At 35.6% G+C, this 21703-nt stretch overlaps 1 protein-coding gene across 3 annotated transcripts in view; it reads left to right on the forward strand.

The window, feature by feature from the left end:
- The first annotated feature begins 5629 nt into the window (after nt 1-5629).
- LOC126726386 (pre-mRNA-processing factor 39-2) overlaps nt 5630-21703 on the forward strand; it is a 29083-nt gene continuing 13009 nt past the window's right edge. For 2 of the 3 annotated variants that reach the window (XM_050431633.1, XM_050431634.1), the window contains exons 1-4: nt 5630-5797; nt 7498-7598; nt 12161-12390; nt 15700-15867. In XM_050431633.1, the coding sequence (XP_050287590.1) occupies nt 5779-5797; nt 7498-7598; nt 12161-12390; nt 15700-15867 (518 nt within the window). In that variant the 5' untranslated portion in view covers nt 5630-5778. Of the gene's footprint in view, nt 5798-7497; nt 7599-12110; nt 12391-15699; nt 15868-21703 lie in introns of those variants that run through there. The other variant, XM_050431635.1, reaches the window with a different exon arrangement.

The raw sequence follows: 21703 nt of genomic DNA on the forward strand, positions 1-21703 counted from the left end.
GTTTATCAATATTAGGAAAAAAAATATTAAGAACCAAAAAATAAAAAAAACATGAATTAAGATTTGGGAAGTTGGAAAACATAGATCAAACTGAAACCCCTTCAAGATATCACTAAATTTTCTTCAAATCCTCTCCTTCGCACATCAACCTCTGATCTCTAACTTCTTTTCAACTAACCCACCCAAATAAAAAATCGGCTTTTTTACAATACTTGGTGTGCTCTTGCTCGACTTCATCTTTCTCCACCACCACCTCCATTAAACTTAGTTGCTAGGGACAAGATGACAAGCTCATTGTGACGAACTTGAGCCATGGCCATGGCACAAACACACACGAAGCGGAAGTGGGAGAGAAAAAGGGAGATTGAGAGATGAGCAAATCTTGGTCTCGACAGCAGCTATGGATAGTGACAGAGATCTAGGTGTGACGGAGATATAGAATAGAGAAAGAGAGGGAGAGGAAGAGAGAAACATGGAGGTGGGTCTTAATCGTAAAGAGAGGGAGAGGAACCATTTTGTGCTTGTTTTTCTTTGATTTTAATTATTTGATATTATCCCTTTGTTTTGTGAATGTACTGAGTTTGACCTGACTTGTTTTGTAACTTTTGTTATAAATAAAAATTTTGGATTGAACTTATAAAGAAATTTTTGTTCAAATATGTATGTACTTGGTTTGTGTTCTTCGGGGATATTTGGAGACTAGCATAGTGAGGGGATAGAATATCGTTAGTTAGGAAGGTTCTGAAAGCATTTAGGAAACTAGTATCTCGAGTCTTTGAAACTCAAGTTCGGTGACAAAATCGAGTCTCAAAGACTTGAGTTTTAGTGCTGAGATGGAGTAATTTATTTACATGGAACTCGAGTTTCTTAGACTTGAGAAGTATCTAAAGAACGAGGCATTTCAGGGTAATTAACCCTGATTTTCAAACATTATAATTAGTAGACCATATTTTCAAACTATATTTTTTACTAGTATCTCAAGGCTAAGAGGCTCGGATTTTGGACTATAAATCGAGTCTTTGAGGGTCGGTTTTCATATTCTGATCGGGTCCGAGGTGGCAGTTTGTCCACCTGGAAATCGAGTCTTAGAAACTTGATTTATATATTGACGCTCAAAGACTCGATTTGTTCTTTAAATCATTCATGAAATTCCAGCAAGTACAAAACACAAACACAGATTAGCCAGTACAAAACATCCAACCAAATCTACCCCCAACAACCATCTAAAATCCAGATTAAAAAAAATAAAAACCCAAAAACCCATCAAATCAGAGAGAGAAAAAACCCATCAGATCAGAGAGAGAAAGACCTGGTCGCACTGCTGCGACCCATGCGACCCACGCCAAGCCTGCTCTTGGAAGGCTTGATGTTTAGGCTAGACCTCGTCGTCCAAGGCTTGATGTTCTTGGAAGGCGGCTTCTGCTCTGATAGTAGCACCAAGAAATGTTTTGCTGGGTAAGAAAATGTGAGATGATGAAGATAATAATAAGGAACGGAACCCATCAGACACGTGCTGGGAATTGGAAAAGAGAAAACATTATATAAATCGAGTCTTAGAGACTCGATTTCCAGGTGGTCGCCACGTGGAAAAAATGCCACATCAGACGTGATTAACCCATGAAAATCGAGTATTTAAGACTCAATTTATAGGCCATAAATCGAGCCTCTTAGAGTCGAGATGTTAGTAAAAAATATAGTTTGAAAACGTGACCTACTAATTATAATGTTTGAAAATCAAGGTTAATTACCTTAAAATGCCGAAGAATGAAGATGAAGATGAAGCCGATCTGAAGAACTGAAAAAACAGATCCAAAGGAAGAAGAAGATACAATCTGAAAAACGCAGATTCGAAGAAGAAAAACAAAGATTTGGAGTGGAGAATGTAGAACGATCTAAATTAGAAAGCGCTGATTCAAAGAACGATTTGAATAGAGATTTGGATTTGCAGTTGGAGTTAAGAACGCAGAACTGAAGAAGATGAAGAACTGAAAAACAGAGGAACTCGAGTATTATAAACTCGAGTTCTACGTGGATTCCACCTGGATAATTTTTGTTTGCCAGCTCTAGAACTCGAACATTTAAGACTCGAGTTCTATCTCGAGATGCTATTTTTCCACATTGTTTTGCAAAAATCACCACTAACGAAATTTTAAAAAATTTAAGGCGAAATGGAAAAAAAATTTGTGTTCTTCCCATTTGAAAATAAATTTAATTATATAGTTTTTGGGGCTTATGTTCTTTGAGTTCATGTACAATCTATTTTCCCACTTCGCAAATCTAAATTCATGTTATTTTTTGGTTTTTTATAGTTTTTTTTTTTTTTTTAATATTGATAAGTTTGAGGTGGCATTTTTCTAATGTCAGTAAAAAAAATTTATTATTATTTTGGTTGCCATGTCAGCTTCAAGTGTGCCAACAAAGCATACCATTTGCCAATTAAGTATTTTTTGTTAGTGACCTAAAGGTAAAGACCAAATTGGCTGTTACCAAAATGTAGAGATCAAATTGATTGTAATCCCAAAATGTAGGGGCCAAAATGGTGTTTTCACCTTTATCTTTCTTTCTTTTTTTTTTTTTTCTTTTTTTTTTTCAAGTGATTATTTTGCTATATCTGCTAATTTATTTACTTAGAATTCATTCTACTAACCTATAGCTTCCCTTAGTAAAGTTGCAAGCATAGCATCAACGACTTTGTAGCAATACTCACACTAAAAAAAAAGCCTCCAACCTATCCAATAAACAAAAACCATTACATGGATTTTTTTTTTTTGAGAATCATTACATGGATTGTTTTCAAATATTTATCTCTCATTGTCTCTATATTTAATCTTGAAACAAGTATCGGACACACCCAAGAAAATATTATTTGCACACTACTAAGTTATTACAGTATATACTTTATAATGCTTAAACTATGAGGTTCACTATTATGCCCTCTTATAAGTGTTATTTTCCTGTATCTTATATATGATATATCTTACAAAATCACAATTTTTTTTTTTAATCTCTTTCACAAGGTACAACTTTAATTTCTTTTAACCTTATTAAGATAATACGATCAAATTTTTCATGTATAACCTAATTTTAGATTTAATCACATCATTGTGATTATTAATTGAAACTATATATGAAATATCTCTCTCTCTCTCTCTCTCTCTCTCTCTATATATATATATATATATATATGTCAATTATTCATTTAGTTAATATTTCTCAAATAAATTATATGGTATATAAGTTGATGAGTAACAGTGCAACGCACAAGACTTTAGCTAGTTAAACACTAATCAAGAAAAAAATCACAATTTTTATCTTTTACATAATAGATGTATTACTTTAATTTCTTTATTATTATTAAAATATTTAAAACAATAGTGAGAAATTACTTCATTGTAGTTATTTGATGCGTTAGATGAGAATTCTAAAATTTCATGATTTCTATATGTAGGGATAAAGGGCCCAGAAATGGATATTAGGCCGTGGGCAGATGGATACTAATGGGAGCATACAAGCTAGTAGTCCAAGGAAGAAGTCCAGTCATGAGGGATTGGGAGTATAGTCCAATGAGAAACACCTCCTTGGCTAAATAGAGTAGAGGTCAACAATTCGACCTTTCATCAAGAACAAGGCACTAGACAGACATACTGGTAAGGATGAGCATTAGATTGGGATAAGACAAAAGAAAACTAAGAAATATCTAAGAAGAAAACTGCTACCATCACATTGAATGCTCTGCAGTTAACTCTCTGACCGCATTAATGTGGAGGTGATATCTGAACAGCAACATTCAACCTTATAGCTATCCACAAAAACTTCAGGAAGGTACTGATGAAACAAGTGTCAAAGCTAGCAACTTGATCTACACATGGAGGGGCTGAGATGGAATGAAGAAGGGGGATACAAAGAAGAAAAATTCCATTACAAGGGGGAGAGAGAATCAGTAGGAAAATCACTGTACACTTAAAAACTGTAATTGTGTATAAGCCCAATAGAAATATATAAGAATTACCTTTCTTAGACTTTGCCAAGGAGGATTTTCTTTGCACAAAACTGTTTATTCATTCTGTTAAGCATCGTTTAACGTACTGTAATTGTTGTCCAGCTTACTGGAGTTTAATTTCTAGCCCACTCTCTACAAATTCATTGTTTTGGGTTCTCTAAGCCTTAGCCCTTTTCATTGTTGGGCTTTGCAACCAAATTTTGCCCTTACACTGTATATTAAGAGAATTTAGAAAATTAGTTATTACATTTTTTACTTATAAAAATACTCATAATTTAATTAACTTATCCTTATTTATTTATTTTTTTGACTGAAAACTTATCCCTATTCCTAAAGTATAAGAAATGAGGTTAAAACCATGAATAGATAAAAATTAAAAACCAAAAAGTGAAAAATCTACGGGGCAAAAACTATCCACAAGATAGTATAAAGATACAAAGTTCCTTTTCCTATTAAAAAAAAAAAAAAAAATCCATCCCAAGTTCTGTCAAAAAGAAAAAACTATCCCACCTTCTAAAAAAAACCACTCTAGATGGGGTAGTTTTTCATTTGACAGAAATTGGGATAGTTTTTTTTTTTTTTAATAGAAAATATGCTGTGGTTTATTTTTATTTTTATTTTATTTATAGAAGGTGGGGTATTTTTTTTGGTAAATTGCAAATTATACTCCTATATTTTGAGAGCGTTTGGATTTTACACTATAAAGTTTATAAATTTAGATTTAACCCTCTGAAATTTGAGAGTATTTTGATTTTATACCCTAATGTTTCAGAATTTAAAATTTACTCCTTAAATTTTATTTGTGTTTGAATTTTTACTCTCCAAATTTCAAGATGTAATATCCAAACACTCTCAAATTTTAGGTGTGTAATTTGCAATTTACTCAATTTTTTGTGATAAACATTGGGTAGCATGTATCTATCTACTATTTAGTGGAGAGTTTTTAGCTTATAGGTTTTTCATTTTTTTTTTAAAATTTTTGTCTATTTACAGTTTTAACCCCATTTCTTATGTTTTTGGAATAAGAATAAGTGAACTAAATTAGGAATATTTTTATAAGTCAAAAAGGCAATAGCTAACTTTTTGAATTCTCTTAACATATAGAGATAATAATTAATAAATAAATAATAAAAAACCCCACTGAAACCAATTGTAAGTTTGTAAACTTCCTTAAAAAAATTTTCGCCCTTCGTTTGTTCCTCTCTTCCCCTTTCTCACGTTGTGGTCTTTTAAACTGCAAATCCACAACATTCCTTTAGTTTCTGCTCTATTCTTTCATCTTATTTCTATCTAATACTATTTTCTTTTGCACTCTCGGTTTCATATATTGAATTCTTCTTAATAGTTAAGTGTTTTCATGTCAAAATTGGTAAACCTCTTACCAAAATTTATTCTACATTCTCAACTACATATTTTGTGAATAGATAACTCTTACGTAATCAAAAATTGGTTATAAATATAACTAAACCTCAAAAAAAAAAAAAAAGTCTCATCATGATGAGGGTAGTAATAACTATTTATTTATTTATCATTTCTCAAATAAATTATATTATATATTTCTTTTGAGCAAAATATTATATTATATATAAGTTCATGAATAAAACCTTGCAAGGCATGACACTTAAAAAAAAAAAAGTACTATATTTATATTATTCGTTAAAATATAACAATTTTCAAATTTTGGCATAAATTAAAAATTACCCAAATAGCAAAATTTTCCCCGACGGCATCGATTCGCCCAAATCAAAACCCTAATTTCCAGTGCTCAGCCAGCCCCAATGGAATCAAAGTCTTCAGGTAAATTTCCCTCTCTTGGAAGTTTCTTTCTGTACCTAATTCCTTTGCTTAGTAATGCAATTTCAGTTTCGGATATTAAGAAATCAGAATTTCACAACGTATAGTAATTCAAAAAAAAGCTTGGGCTTTGTGCATTCAATTGGCTTGGTTGAGCTAGGGTTTTTAGCTGCGATAGCAATTTTCAATCTTGGGTGGAATATGCTTATTTCCACTGAGAATCAAGCAAAATTAGAGTCACTGTCATCTCCGCACTGCTCTGGAATTTCTAGTGAAGTTGCTGAGCTAAAAATTAAGCTTGTGGTTTGTGCCTTTAATTGGCAAATGAGCTTGAATTAGCTTTTCTATAGATATGATAAGAGTGGTGTTTGTGGGTAGCTCGGTTTCATCTTAAAAAGGTCGTACTCAGTGCACAAAGCTCCCGCTCATTAAGAGGCATAATTGTTTAGGTTGATTAGAGGATTATAAACAATTGCTGGTTCGAAACTCCCGGTGGGTGTATATTTATTAGCGTATGTCGTGCCAGTGGATATGGCCGTAAACAGTGGGTGTAAGTGTAACTGGTCGTGTTGGGTTAACCCGATGCTGACTATGTTTAAGTAATATTCAAGAATGGGTTTGAATTTTCCACTCCCTGTTCGACATTCTGTGCAAGTATGTTGTGAGTCTTGTGACAGGATAGGTGTAGGTGTCCAAAATTGTACTGATGACAACAAGAATATGTTCTTCAAATGGATGCGTGAAATGGTCTAATTTTATGGTGACATAGGAAGACAATGGATGGATATGTTACACTAGGCTGAAAGCAAACAAGCTATAAAATTGCTCAAATTGTTTTTAAGGAGTTCGTTGTATCCATAGAGTTTATGTATTTAAGGTTGGTTAATTTTCTTTGGACTTCATTGTATCTATAGAGTTTATGCCATGCATAATGAGTTCAATTTAGGCTTCTATGTCATTCATTGAGCTCTTAGATATCCATTGTTATTGCAAGAAGTATACTGTAATTGCGAGGCACAAGATGTTTATTTTGTAGGGTAAAACTTAGATACAATTCCTTAGGTGTACATTAGATTTCTCAATTAAATTCAAAACACATAGTTGCATTGAATTTAATTGTCTTTGGAAAAGATAGCAATGTTTATGCTTTATTGTTCAATGCTACCATGTGTTTGAATTTAATTGGGTAACCTAATGATGTACCAAGTGCACAAAACTTTCACTTTTGCGGGGTTTGGGAGAGGCCATGGTAGGCAGTCTTACCCCCAATTATTTTTTGGGGGAACCTAATGTATAACACGTAAATAATGGTATATAAGCATTACCCTATTCTGTAACTTTCTTCCCTTACATAAGTTGAAAGGTTATATATATATATATATATATATTTTAAAATGTTGAAAGTTTATGCATTTTAAATTTTAAAGTTGGTAGTCATTAATGAGACTTTTATTACATTTGTTGACTCGTAGCTGCTGATTAATTTAATAATAAGTAGTTATTTTTTCCTGAGCAACTCCTAGAAACTTAAAGTGTTATTTGTTTCAGACTTATCAAAAAAAAGTATTTGTTTTGGATTAAGATATAGAAATCTGCTTATATAGGATAAGTCAAATGCTTTTGGTGCTTATTTCTTCATCATGTGATGCTAGCAATTCACCAGCCAAATAAAGCAGCTCATAAGCATGTTGTTTTTTCTGCAGTTGATTTTGATGAGCTCAAACTTCATGAAGTTATTTCTAAAGGTCCATTAGATTTTCATGAATGGACATCACTTATTTCGGAGATTGACAAAAAGTATCCTGTAAGTTCCATTCCCACAATTCAAAATCTTGTTGGACTCTTTCAATTATTGGTTTTTTGAATGTGCTCTAAAAATCATCTTTAATTGTTGACTTGGCTGTACCCAGCAATTTAGATACAAAATTTTCCTTGCCTGTGGAGATTGTTGTGTACACTTCCTATGTACATGATATGGCTTCTCATTTTAACAACATTTTATTACTTTCTCCCCAAAAAAACTTTGCATATTGGAAAGTTTTTTACTCCAACTCTATATATGTTTCAACCATGTTAAATATCTAGCTTTATCTGTGATTAAGATCCGTTAGAACTTATTGCTTTAGAAACTATCTAGGATTATTTTTTATTTAATATGCAAGAACTTATAACTCCATAAAACCTGAATTTCAAAGAACCATGGCATTAAGTTAATTGACAAGAAGTCATCAATTATTCACCTTGATACAAGGGTGCTAAGAGAAAGTTAATTCGAGAGTGGTACTCAAGGGAGGGAGCTTCTGCTAAGTGCTATATATCCAAGACCAAGAAGGTCAACAACCTCTTGAGATAGATTAATGTCTATGGTGCAAGTGATTCTTATTTTCTTGATTGGTGTTATATGTGCTTCCTAGGTTGGGAGCTTCCTAGTTTGGTTAATACTTGCACAAGAATACAGCCCAACTGAGAGCAAAAAACCAAAGCCTGCAAGATTACAATCAGATGCAAAATATCCAACCCTAGCATATATAGGATTCAGCTGAGGTCAAACCAACAAAATACAAATCAAACAGCCACCAAAAGGACACCTATCAGCCCCAACTTAAAGACTCTAAATAGACAAGGTCAAGCGTCCTTACAAACCCAGTGATGCATTTATCCCCCATTTACAGCACAGTACACATTTCAGAATTTAATTCTTGAACATCTGCTTGCCTTCAACTCTTCCTCTAACATCTGTTTTTATTATTCTAAAGTGTTGATCTTCAGAATATAGCCTCTTAACATGAAGGATGGCATTTCTTTGGCTCCACAGGTGATATATAGCTGCCCACCAAGCTATTTTACTCAGTGTAGCTCTCAGGCCCTTCCTCTGTAGGTGAACCACACTCCAATCAACTAGTTCTTGCCAGCTGGTGTTAAAATCAGAGATTAGGCATAACCTTATGATGGATTCCCACACTCTTTTAGTGAATGAGCATTGGAAGAAAAGATGGTCCCTGCGGACCTGCAAAACCCACATAAGCTGTCTACATTAATTCCCCATTGAATTAATCTAGCTTTGGTTGGGATTTTGTTTAGCACAACCATCCAGCCTATGACAGAATGCCTGGAAGTGGGAATAGCTAGACTGAACCACAATAACCAATCCACCTTAGCTCCCTTATTCCATGTTCCAGCGCACACAAACTTCTGGGATGAGGACCAAAAGACTCTATCTTCTTCCTTCAATTCAACCAGGTGCAGTTAGCTTTGTATGTCCACTAGCTGATCTGAGCTGGCAGGCCTCCAAACACAGACTTTATCTTTAAGATCAGATGCAATCTTAGGTTCAACATGACTGGCATCCTGTGTTGTTCTTATTGTGTTGGAAGGGATGTTTCGAAAAGAGAAGCTATAGGGAGATTAGGAAAGTTGTTCCTTTGTGATTAGTGTGGTGTATTTTGAGAGAAAAAAAATTCTTGTTGCGTTGAGGGGAAAGATTTGAACTTATCAAAGTTTAAGTTCTTATTCTTGAAGACTTTCTATGATTGGACTTTGACTTCTTTTTCTTTTTCTACTATGAGCTTTCTAGGGTTCCTGGATACTTTGAACTTTTGTTGGCTAATTTTCTTACCTCCGGAGGAGAAATCATAAAACTCAATATTTTTACTTGTCAAAAATTAAGAAGAAAGCAGTTTATATTTTTGTTATTTTTTTTTCATTATTAAATTTCTGTTGTCCTTATTCCTTTTGAACACTGAATAGTTCTCATGATCACTTGTATAAATATTTGCAACCCAAGCAATCAGTAGGTTCCTGAGGCTCATGTTGCAAAACACGTGGAAGAATTGAAAAACAACTTTTTCAATTTTATTTAATTTCCTTTTTATAAATATCTCTCCTCTTTGGTTAATTAATTCATTGATGATGAAAATGACACAAGTTACAATGAAAGTAACGTCCTGCCAAAAAGAGGTCCTTAAATCTTTGAAATATAATCTCTTATTCAATATTTTCTTTTGGAGTGATGTCAGGGAGGAGTTTAGGTGTCACTTGTTTTATTGGGGGGGGGGGGGGGGGGGGACTTTCTTTCCTTTAAAACTGGTGGTTGAGAGACATTAGGCAAGTGTCTATGTTTAGTCAGGCTCTTTTAGGAAAGTGGTTTTGGGGTTCACCAGGACTGGTGGCAAGTGTGAAACATGTGGTTGTGAGACACAATTCATAATTAGGTACATTCATGTGTCAATAGGCTGCATGATGTCAGGTTTTGGATATGGATCTTGATGCAGGGATTACGATTATTTTGGTTGGCATGTCTTCTTGATTCTTGGTGATGGTATTTGGACCCTTTTTTGGCTTGTTGTTTGGTGTAGAGAAGAGCCCTTTGCTGTTGGTTTCCCCCTGATTTGTTTGACATTTCAGTATAGCAAAATGTTGTAGTTTTGAGTTATATGAGTTGGTTTGGGTGTGTTATTCATTGGATTCCAAAGTTTGTGAGAGCCTTCCATGACTTGTAGCTGAACTTGCCAATAAGCACTGGTTCAAATGGCACCTCCTTCAATTGTAAGAGCAAGTTGAGGGTGAGATGGTGGGTTTAAGACCCCAGGTGCGTGCATAACTTACCAATCAAAAAATAACTAGGAGCTAGAAGTGGTGGTTATTTATTTATTGATAACTAGATAATAATTTATTGAACGAGACTACTTTATGCACATTGAAATGAACACAAAGGAGTCTAAGGAATTTCAAAATGTCATGTACCGAAAGACAATGATGCTAAAAACTCAAGAAAGAAGTTACAATTAGTAAAACCTCATGCCCAAGACCAATCAAACAATGATCTAGGAAACAATTCTATCAAATGTGTCCCTGAAATTTCCAACTCCTTAATATACAACGGTTACATTCCAACCAAAATGTCCCCATCAAACATAATGTAACCAAAATCCAAATATCTGAAGACTGCTTGCCTATCCAATTACACCATCCAAACAAGAGATCAGTGACTGTGCTTGGTAACACCCGTTGAAACCCAACGGAATGAAAAACAAAGCTCCACAGCTTGAATGCAACACTACAGTGTAACTGGTCTTTCATACCAGACTATCCACATTAAGCAAAAGTGAATTCTGAGGAGATACATTGGGTTGGTGCCACACTAGATGCAAGAGTTGTAATTGTATGCTTCTAAAAGGGGATGACAGTTTGAGTTGAAGTCACGTGCTGGTATCCCTACTTAAGTTTTGCACTTTTGCTTGAAAGGGTGTATGGAAAATTGGCAATTATAATGTAATGTGGATACTCTAATATAAACTAAATAATTGAACTTTTAACATAATAGAGCTTACCACTTTTATGTTGACTGAATGACTGTTCTCAGCAGTCTTCCATAATTTTCCTTTTTGGAGTTTCTTTTAGGAGGTCCTCTTGTATATATCATGTATGTTTGACAACACTATTCTATTTTTGTAAAATGAACTTATATTTAAGGAAAGCCATCACTTTTCTGTGGCATTCTTGAAATTAAAATTTTCGATTTATAGGGATACCCACGTTTTGATTTGCATGTATAGAAGCTCTGACAAGTTGGTGGACCATCTTCTTTTAAAATGTTTAGCAAGGAGATGCGGTGGTTGACTTTCATATCGTTCGCTGTGCATCAGGTGATGTGGTGTAATCAGATATTTGGAGAATAAAGACACATTATTCTTAGAACAATGCCTCTATGCATGAATGGAAATACATGGATGGAGAGAAATAGGCAAGCTTTTGACAGAAATGACACTGATGCATACATGCATAAATGGAATTATGTGGTGGTTGAATTCATATTGTTCACTGTGCATCAGGTGATGTGGTGGAATCAGATATTTGGAGAATAAAGATGCATGATTCTTAGAACATTGCCACTATGCATGATTGGAACTAAGTGGATGGAGAGAAGTAGGCAAGCTTTTGACAGAAATGACACTGATGCATTCAGGGGATATAATTTGACTTTCTTAGGACCCTTTTTCCCTTTTCTGGAACTTTATGTTTATGTTTATCTCTTTCTCTGTCTCCCTCTTTATTTTTTTTCTTCTAATTTTTGTCCTGATTTGTTAACTTTGTCTTATATCTGCTAATGCCCCTTGAGGAGTAGAGTTCTTTTGCACATCATGGGGACTTGGATGCTGCTCTTCTAAGGAGTTCCTTTATGTGTTTATGATTTATTAAGAAAGTTTGTACAAATCTACTTCGATGAGTTAGCTCTAGTGGTACTTTTTGTTTAGTCTGTCTACTTCACTGCAATTGCCTTGGTTAAATCTTAATTATTAATTTTTGCTGCTCACAGATTAATTTGTATGCTGACTGCAAATAAGGTATTTTGTGCAACTACTGCAGGATGACATTAAAAAAATATGTTTAGTGTATGACTCCTTCTTGTCCGAGTTCCCCTTGTGCTATGGATACTGGAGGAAGTATGCTGATCATAAGACACGATTATGCACTGTTGACAAGGTTGTTGAAATTTTTGAACGAGCTGTCCAGTCAGCAACATACTCTGTTGGTGTGTGGGTTGATTATTGTACATTCAGCATGTCAGTTTTTGAGGATTCATCTGATATCCGTAGGTAATATCAATAGTTAGAAAATTTGACTTAGCTTCCACAACAATTGCTTGCTGTATATATATTGTAAGAATTCTCAGTTATATGAATATATTCTTGGAAATTGAACCATGCTACAACAGTTTCCACTTAGAAATATGAAAGGATTTAATTGAAAATGTTGCTTCTCAGACACTAATCACACTATTAAAGTGGGATGTTTTATTTTCTAACTTGTGTGCAGTTTTTATCTATCATCTCAACAATGCACCTTGGAGCCTGGTTATTCAGGTGAAAGGATTTATTTGTACTTAGACGGATAAGTTCTTGCCTTCTTAGGTGTCCAATTATTTAAAAGATTTCCACGCAAAAAAGTTGATTGTTTCAGATGAAGATAGTCTGGTATAAACGGGGAAAAAGTAAAACAACAAACTTGATTTGTTTCAGATGAAGATAGTCTAGTATAAAAGGAAAACACAAAACTACAAACTTGAACAAAAAAAGAAAAACACTTTGTATCATCTTGGTTTCTCAGTTTTCATCTCTGTCCCTCCTCTCGAAGTATGAATGCCATATATATTATAGACACACACACCCAATCAGAAAAGGTTGAATGTTCCATTTCTTATTGGAAAAAGTGATTTTGAGTAAAACTAGGTCATCTGTGGGTATTAAAAAAATGAAGCTTGGAGGGAAGATCCTCTTTTGTCTATCCACTGTCCGTTTCTCCATCTTGATTAATGGCTCTCCTTGTGGATTCTTTGGTAGCACTAGAGGCTTGAGGCAAGGTGATCCGTTGTCTCCTTTGTTGTTTGTCTTGGTGATGGAAGCTCTTGGAAGAATGTTGGATAAAGCTGTTCATGTAGGTCGCATGTCGGGTTTCAGTGTGGGTAACTTGGAGGGAAGATCCAAGGCGGTGTCTCATCTCCTTTTTGCGGATGACACTCTAATCTTTTGTGAGGCTGATTTAGATCAGATTTTGATTCTTCGTATGATTCTTATCTAGTTTGAGGCGGTGTTAGGCCTAAAGATTAACCTAGGCAAGTCAGAATTGGTTCCGGTTGGGGTAGTCAATCATATAGACCTTTTCTTGGTTGTTCTTGGCTGCAAGCAGGGCTCTCTCCCAATGAAATATCTTGGTCTTCCTTTGGGTGCTAAATTCAAGGATAAGACTATTATGGAATCCAATTCTGGAGAAAATGGAGAGGAGATTGGCGGGTTGGAAACGCTTATACTTATCCAAGGGAGGTAGAGTCACCCTAATCAAAAGCACCCTTTCTAATTTACCCACTTATTTTCTATCTCTATTTCCTATTCCTGCTAGTGTGGCTAACTGAATTGAGAGGCTCCAGCGGAATTTCTTATGGGACAGTTTTGGAGATGATCCTAAAATTCATTTGGTTAAATGGGCTACTGTTTGTTCTCCTATTTCTTCGGGTGGCTTAGGGATAAGGAAGATAAGACTCTTCAATGAAGCTTTGCTTGGGAAGTGGCTTTGGAGATTTGGGATCGAGGAAGATGTCCTTTGGAGGCAAGTGATAGAGATAAAATATGGATGTATGTGGGGGGGGGCTGGTGTACCAGAGCTGTGATTGGCCCTTATGGTGTTGGTTTATGGAAAAATATCCATCAGGGATGGCCTTCCTTCTCTCGCCATATTCTATATGATATTGGTGATGGGTCTAGAGTGAAGTTTTGGCAGGACCGGTGGTGTGGAGAGACTTCTCTTGCTGCTAGATATTTGGACTTGTTCAGATTTTGCAGGAATAAGGATGCCAGTGTGGCTGAGCTTTTGATGTCCACCAATGGTGTCCGCTTTTGGGATGTGAGATTCGTTAGGGGTGTCCATGCTCGGGATCTAGAGGCTATGTCTGATTTCTTGGAAACCATTTATGGTTCTTCTATAAGGGGGCTAGGTGAGGATAAAATGTGTTGGATTCCTAGCAAAGTTAAGGGTTTCTTGGTTAGTGATTATTATAGAATTTTAGTTGGCTTCGCCTTCTTTGGATTTCCTTGGAAAAGTATTTGGAAGCAGAAGATTCCCTCTAGAGTTGCTTTCTTTGTTTGGACTGCTGCCTTAGGGAAATGCTTGACGATTGACAATTTACGTAAAAGGAAGGTATGGATTTTGGATTGGTGCTACATGTGTAAGAGAAATGGTGAATCGATTGACCATCTATTCCTTCATTGTCCTTTTGCTTCGGATCTTTGGTCTATGGTTTTGGATCTTTTTGGAGTTTCTTGGGTTATGCCACACTCTGTTTTGGGGCTGCTGCGATGTTGGCAAGGCAGCTTTGGTCGTCATCGAAATGGTTTTATTTGGTCTATCATTCCTCATTGCTTATTGTGGTGCCTTTGGAGGGAGCGGAATAGTAGATGTTTTGAAGATTCTGAGAGATCTATTCCGGATCTCAAGCTTCTCTTTTTTAGAACTTTAAGGGATTGGTTGTTTGCTTTGCAAAATAAATCTTTCCCTTCTTTTATTGTTTTCCTAGACTCTTGCAATTTTTGTATTTGATTTCCTTTCCCTTGTTCACTTCCGGTGCACTTGGGTGTTCCTTTTTATCAATATATCTTATTACTGATCAAAAAAAAAAATGAAGCTTCTTTGGATATCAAGCTTTGTTTAGTATTTGGGAAGCTAGAGGAAGTGAACATTGGTGTGGACCGTTTCTTCCACGATTTCCAGTAGTCAAACACATTAACAAGAGACTTGGTACCACCCTTTTAAATGTATGATCTGGACAACCCTGTATTTAATGGATTGAGTTTTGATTTGCCATGTTATTTTTGTACTTGTGGAAGTCCTGGCTAGAGAGTAATATTCTAGTTTTAATCTTGGTTATCATATAGAATAGAAATAACTTAATGGGTTTTTTATTATTGAGTTTAGTTTAATGTCCATTGCCAGTTTCACTTTATGGGTTTTTTATTATTATTTTTAGGTATTTACTTGATGGTAATACTAAATAGTAGTAATGCCAGAGTGATAAACGTGGAAGGATTTTTACCTTCTGGCTCACAACTATCTGAACAATACTTATTGATGAAAGCTGTAAATAAGTGTGCATATTCTAAATTTCATTTAATTTATTTTTATGATGAAGTAATCTATGCTTCAGCAATTGAATGTCTTCTTCTGAAAGCTGAATGATTAAGTGTGCATATTCTAATTCATTTCACTTATCAAAAAAATTCTAAATTTCATTTAATTCTGTTATTTTTTATTTTAAAGATTTCAGTACTTTTCAATACCTTGGATCTTCTTGATTGATGAAATACATATAGCCATTCAAAAGGCAATTAATGGTTTCTTATTTATTTTTTTGACAGATTGTTTCAGAGAGGTATCTCTTTTGTTGGAAAAGATTACATGTGCCAGACTTTGTGGGACAAATACATTGAATTTGAGCTTTCTCAACAGCAGTGGAGTTCCCTAACACACATTTACATCAAAGCTCTACGATTCCCAACCAAAAAGTTGCGTCATTATTATAATCGGTATGTCTTGCTTTTCTAGATTTCTCTTTTCCCTTTCCTTTCTTTTTTCTTTCCTCTTTATCCTATCTTTCTGTATTTTGCTCTCTGCCTTATGTTTTTCTGCATAAGGTAGTGTTCTTCAATATATATCCTTATTACTTATCAAAAAAAAAGATTTCTCTTTTCCCAATTCCATAATGTAGTTTTAAAAACTAAAACTTTTGAGATATGAAAAAAAGAAAATGTTGCTATATAAACCCTTTAAAATAATGTTCCTAATGACAAATGTGATTCTTATTTCATTCCCATTACGTTTTTTATGAATGACTAGAAAACCAACCAAAATGTTCCCTTTTATACGCTAGTTGTTCCAACGTTATGTACTGCTCACTCTTATTCATATGAACTCTTCCATGATCAACCAAAGAGCTCAAAACCAGCAGTAGTCCACCTTCTCTTTGAGTTGACCTTAGACATCACCGTATTCCTCATGACACTGTTCTGCTTCTAAAGGTATGTTTCAAATGGTGGCAAATGGAAGGAGAGGAGAGGAGAGGATAAGGGTGGCTGGAATACACTAATTAAAGTGCTTAAAACCAGATAGTTCATCTCCTCTTCCTGTTAACCTTTAGGCATTACCCTATTTCACATGGCATTGTTCTGATCTAAAGTGTGTTTGGAATGGAGGGTGCTGGAGGGAGTGGGGGAGAGGGGAAGGGTGGCAGGAATGTACTCTTCTCTTCTCCTGTTATACTTATATCCTCCATCCAAATATAGGGTTAGATTATGGACCAATATATAACTACATTGATGACTAAGTCAGGATATCGCAAATATTAGATCATATTTTGATGAAAACATGATAGATGTCCCAACTGTGACATGGGCTGGTTGATGCATTTCTAGTAAGTTGTGTGAACAAATGATACATCATGGATCTCTTATTACTTGTATCGTTCAGTAGTGAAATTTTCTTATCAAAAGAAAACAAAAACACCCAAATCATAAAAAGAAATTATTAAGTAGGAGAAACATTAAGATTGAACTCATTTTAATTGACCATGTTATTTGATTGATGGCTTTTGATTAGAGCTATTAGCGTTGGAAGTTTCAGTGATTTTAACTTATAATGATAGTCAAGTAAATTAGTAATATACTGGATATAGATCTTTGTTATTCACGTGATAGGCCAATAAGATTGCATGCCTCACCTAAAAAGAGGTTGCACATTCTTTTCTTTTCTGTATTACTTCTTGATGCAGGGAACCGAGATTGTCTAATTTGCAATCAATTTTGTTTTTGAATTTGGTTATTAATGTAGACAGTTTTAGGGATTTGATTAGATGCTTTCCATATTAGTTTAATCCCTTAAACTATTTAACTAGCGCTCTTGTAATGGTGAAAGGCAGTTGAATTTGAATAAGAATATGATTATTATGAGTTGAGAAATGTCTCCTCCTTTGTTTTCCTCTGTTTGGTGGTGATGCCAAACACCCTTAGGTGATGATGCCTAGGGTTTGCAGGCAGGTTCTAGGTGGTGAAGCCTAGGATTTGTCCAGTTGTTCCTTTTGTTCCTCTTTTATCATTCATATTTCCTACTTGTGCTGCATCACTTCTACTGATGTTATTAGTCTTCATCTACCTTATATGCAGTGACACACACACACCCCAAAAAAAAAAGGGAAAAAGAAGAGAAAAAAAACTTTCAATTTACTATTCAAATTTTGTTTTTAATATTCAGTGACTCTTCCCAAAATTACACTTATATGCAGTAATTTTGAGTTTATTAGTTGTTTTCAAGCTGCAAATCTGTGATACTTAAACCATGCCCATCCTACCAATTACAACTGAACTGATTGATTTATCTGATATTTGAACTTTCTTGTTACAATTCACCAAATTTTTACTTCAATTGAATCGTATATGATTTTATCAATCAGACGTTTGGTTCTTCATTGACTACACATTTATTTTTGTGGTACCTTTATGTATTTGTGTAAGAATTTTGAATTTCTTGTGACCAACAAACCATAAGTATGGAGATCTTAAAGTAAGTTTTGGGCGTAGAAATTACAGTAGTTGCACTGTGCTCTGTTTTGTGGAGGCTAAAACAGAGAGATTTATGGGAGGGTCCACGTTTTTCTTTGTTGAGTCCAAAGCTTTTGAATTTTCTGTCGAAGAAGGTGGTACTTTTTATTCATTACGTATTATTGAAAAAGGTCAAGATTCTTCACGCTTTGTCACTTTGGGGAAGAAGAGTGCCAAGAGGCTGTTGTTTAACGTGGAAGAGTTGGCGTCTAAGCAATCACCTGTGCAGTTCTCTAGAACATTTAGGAAAGTTGGAAGAAGCTGTGGGTGACTTTTAAAAAGTCTTGTAGATTTAGGAATGTGGGAGATAATTTTGAATGGGCTTTCTTTGGAGTGTATGGTCCTAATGTTGATAGGGAGAAGAGGCTGATGTGGGAGGAGTTAGCGGGTCTTTTTAGTTGGTGGAATTTGCCTTGGTGTGTGGGTGGTGACTTCAATGCAATTCGTTTTCCTTCCGAACGTTTGGGGGCAGAGAACTTCACTCAGGATATGTATAATTTTTCTGATTTCATCTCTTGTAATGGGTTACTGGATATCCCTTTGGAGGGTGGTAGTTTCTCTTGGTCAAACTCTCTGTCTGGTTCTAGGATAGATCGCTTCCTCTTTTCTTCAGAATGGGAGGAGCATTATCCAAATATCCATCAAAAAAGGTTGGGTAGAGTTCTGTCAGACCACTTTCCCATTTCTTTGGAGGGCGGGGATATTCATAAGGGTCGTAGGCCTTTTCGTTTTGAAAACATGTGGCTTCAAGTGGATGACTTTGTGGAGAAGGTGAAAAATTGGTGGGACTCGTATCATTTTCTTGGAACTCCTAGTTACAAGTTTGCCATGAAATTGAAAGCTTTAAAGGGGGACTTAAAAAAGTGGAATGAAACCGAGTTTGGCAATGTCTCCATTAAGAGAATTAATCTATGGAATGATCTGAATGCCCTGGATACTAAAGAGGAGAGGGTATCTCTTTCTGATGATGAGAAGCGCGATAAAGAGAGAATTCGCTTGGAGATTGAGAGGATGGTGTTGTTGGAGGAAATTAGTTGGAGACAAAAATCAAGGGTGCTATGGTTGAAGGAGGAGGACTGCAATATGAAATTCTTTCACCAAATAGCTAATTCTAATAGGAGTAACAGTATTGGCAATTTAATCTTTGGTGGAGTGTTGACATCAGATCAGAAAGTTATTGAAGAGGGTATTGTTCGGTTCTATAAAAGTCTTTACTCGGAAGATAAGCACATTCGTTCTCATCCAGATGTGCTGAATTTTTCGAAGATTTCTGAGGATAAGGCTGGCTGGTTGGAAAGACCTTTTGAGGAAGCTGAGATTTTTGAAGTGGTCATGGATTTTGATGGTGATAAAGCTCCTGGACCTGATGGATTCCCTATGGCGTTTTTTCAGGCTTGTTGGGCCATTATCAAAACTAATATTTTGGAGGTTTTTCAGTATTTTTTTGATAATGCTCAGTTTGAGAAAAGCTTGAATGCTACTTTCATCTCTTTAATTCCTAAAAAAGTTGATGTAGTGGAGGTAAGGGATTTTCGGCCTATTAGTTTAATTGGAGGGGTGTACAAAATTATTGCTAAAGTTTTAGCTAACAGGTTGAAAATGGTGCTTGGGGATATTGTTCACGATCTCAAAATGCTTTTGTCAAAGGAAGACAAATTTTAGATTATGTTCTTATTGCCAATGAATGCTTGGATAGTAGGCTAAAGTCAGGAGTTCTTGGGGTGTTGTGTAAGCTGGATGTAGAGAAGGCTTATGATCATGTAAATTGGGACTTTCTCATTTATATGTTGGATCGTTGTGGCTTTCATGATAAATGGAGAAGATGGGTTTTCTTCTGCATCTCTACTATTAAATTCTCCATTCTCATTAATGGATCTTCATGTGGTTTTTTTGATAGCTCTAGAGGTTTAAGACAAGGTAATCCATTGTCCCCGTTATTGTTTGTCATTATTACGAATGCTTTTGGTAAAATGTTGGATAAGGCAGTGAGGGATGGGCTCATGTTTGGTTTTAGGGTGGGTCCTACAGGGAACTCTTTGCAGGTGTCCCATCTTCTATTCGCCGATGATACCCTGGTCTTTTGTGATGCTGATCTTGGTCAGATTCAGTTTCTCCAGCTGGTGCTGTTTTGGTTTGAAGTAGTTTCTGGGCTGAATATTAATCTGGGCAAATCTGAATTGGTCCTCGTGGGTGTGGTTCCTAACATAGTAGATATGGTGGATGTGCTAGGGTGCAAGCAAGGCTCCTTTCCATTGCAGTACCTAGGTCTTCCTTTGGGTGCTAATGTTAGAGATAGATCTATTTGGAATCCAATTTTGGAGAAGGTGGAGAGGAGGTTAGCAGGTTGGAAACGTATGTATCTCTCAAAAGGAGGTAAAGTTACTCTTATTAAGAGTACATTGTCCAATCTTCCAACTTATTTTCTCTCTCTGTTTCCTATCCCAGTGGAGGTTGCAAACCGTATTGAGCAACTTCAACGGAATTTTCTCTGGAGTGGTATGGGGGATGTTAAGAAAACTCACCTAGTGAAATGGGCCACGGTTTGCACTCCTCTTCATTCTGGAGGTTTAGCTATTAGAAGTCTGAGAACTTTTAATAAAGCCTTGTTTGGAAAGTGGTTATGGAGATTTGGGAATGAGCGTCAGGCCTTGTGGAGGAGAGTGATAGGGGCAAAATATGGTTGTGAAGGGGGAGGTCGGTGCACTCTTCCTGTTATTGGCCCTCATGGTGTAAGCTTGTGGAAGTCTATTAGTCGTGGTTGGCCATCTTTTGTTCGTCACATCCAATTTGAGGTTGGGGCCGGTTTTACTGTTAGATTTTGGCAGGATATTTGGTGTGGGGACGATTCTTTGTGTGTGCTCTACCCAAGACTTTTTTCGTTAAGTCGAAATAAGGAGGCCTCTGTGTCTGAGTTGATGAAGTTCCCAAATGGTGTTCTTTTTTGGGATCTAACTTTTAGAAGATACAGCAAAGATTGGGATTTGGAATCCTTCTACAGTTTAATGTCTAGGATTTATGGAGTTTCTTTGAAAGGAGTTGGGGACGATAAGATGTGTTGGAAACCTGCTAGGGGTAAAGGTTTTACTGTTCGTTCCTATTACCAGGTGCTGACTAATAGTGTCGATCAGTCTTTCCCTTGGAAGACTGTTTAGAAGTCTAAGGTCCCCTCTAGAGTTGTTTTTTTTGTGTGGACTGCAGTTTTAGGGAATATTTTGACTATTGATAATCTTAGGAAACGACAGATTTTGATTTTGGATTGGTGTTGTATGTGTAAAAGAAATGGGGAATCTGTTGACCACCTCCTTATCCATAGCCTTATTGCTTTTGATTTATGGTCTATGGTGTTTACTCTTTTTGGCATTCACTGGGTTATGCCGAAAACAGTGGTGGATCTGTTGGCTTGTTGGCAAGGAAAGTTGGGGAGGCATCGGAATTCGGCTATTTGGATGGCTGTGCCCCATTGTTTGATGTGGTGCATTTGGAGGGAGAGGAATAACCGGCATTTTGAGGACTTAGAGAGATTAATTGCAGATCTTAAACTCATCTTCCTTAAGACTCTTCTAGATTGGGTTACAGTGTTTGGTTTTCGTTCTTTTTCTTCAGTCCATGGTTTCATGGACTTTTGTACTTTATGCACTTGATTTGTTTTGTCCTTGATGTATACTTCCTGTATACTCAGGTGACACCCCTCTTCTTTTTAATATATTCTTATTACTTATCAAAAAAAAAAACCCATAATTTATTAAGGCAGTTAATTTTTGTTTCCATT

This window comes from Quercus robur, chromosome 5, assembly GCF_932294415.1.
Source record: "Quercus robur chromosome 5, dhQueRobu3.1, whole genome shotgun sequence".
Lineage (NCBI taxonomy): Eukaryota > Viridiplantae > Streptophyta > Magnoliopsida > Fagales > Fagaceae > Quercus > Quercus robur.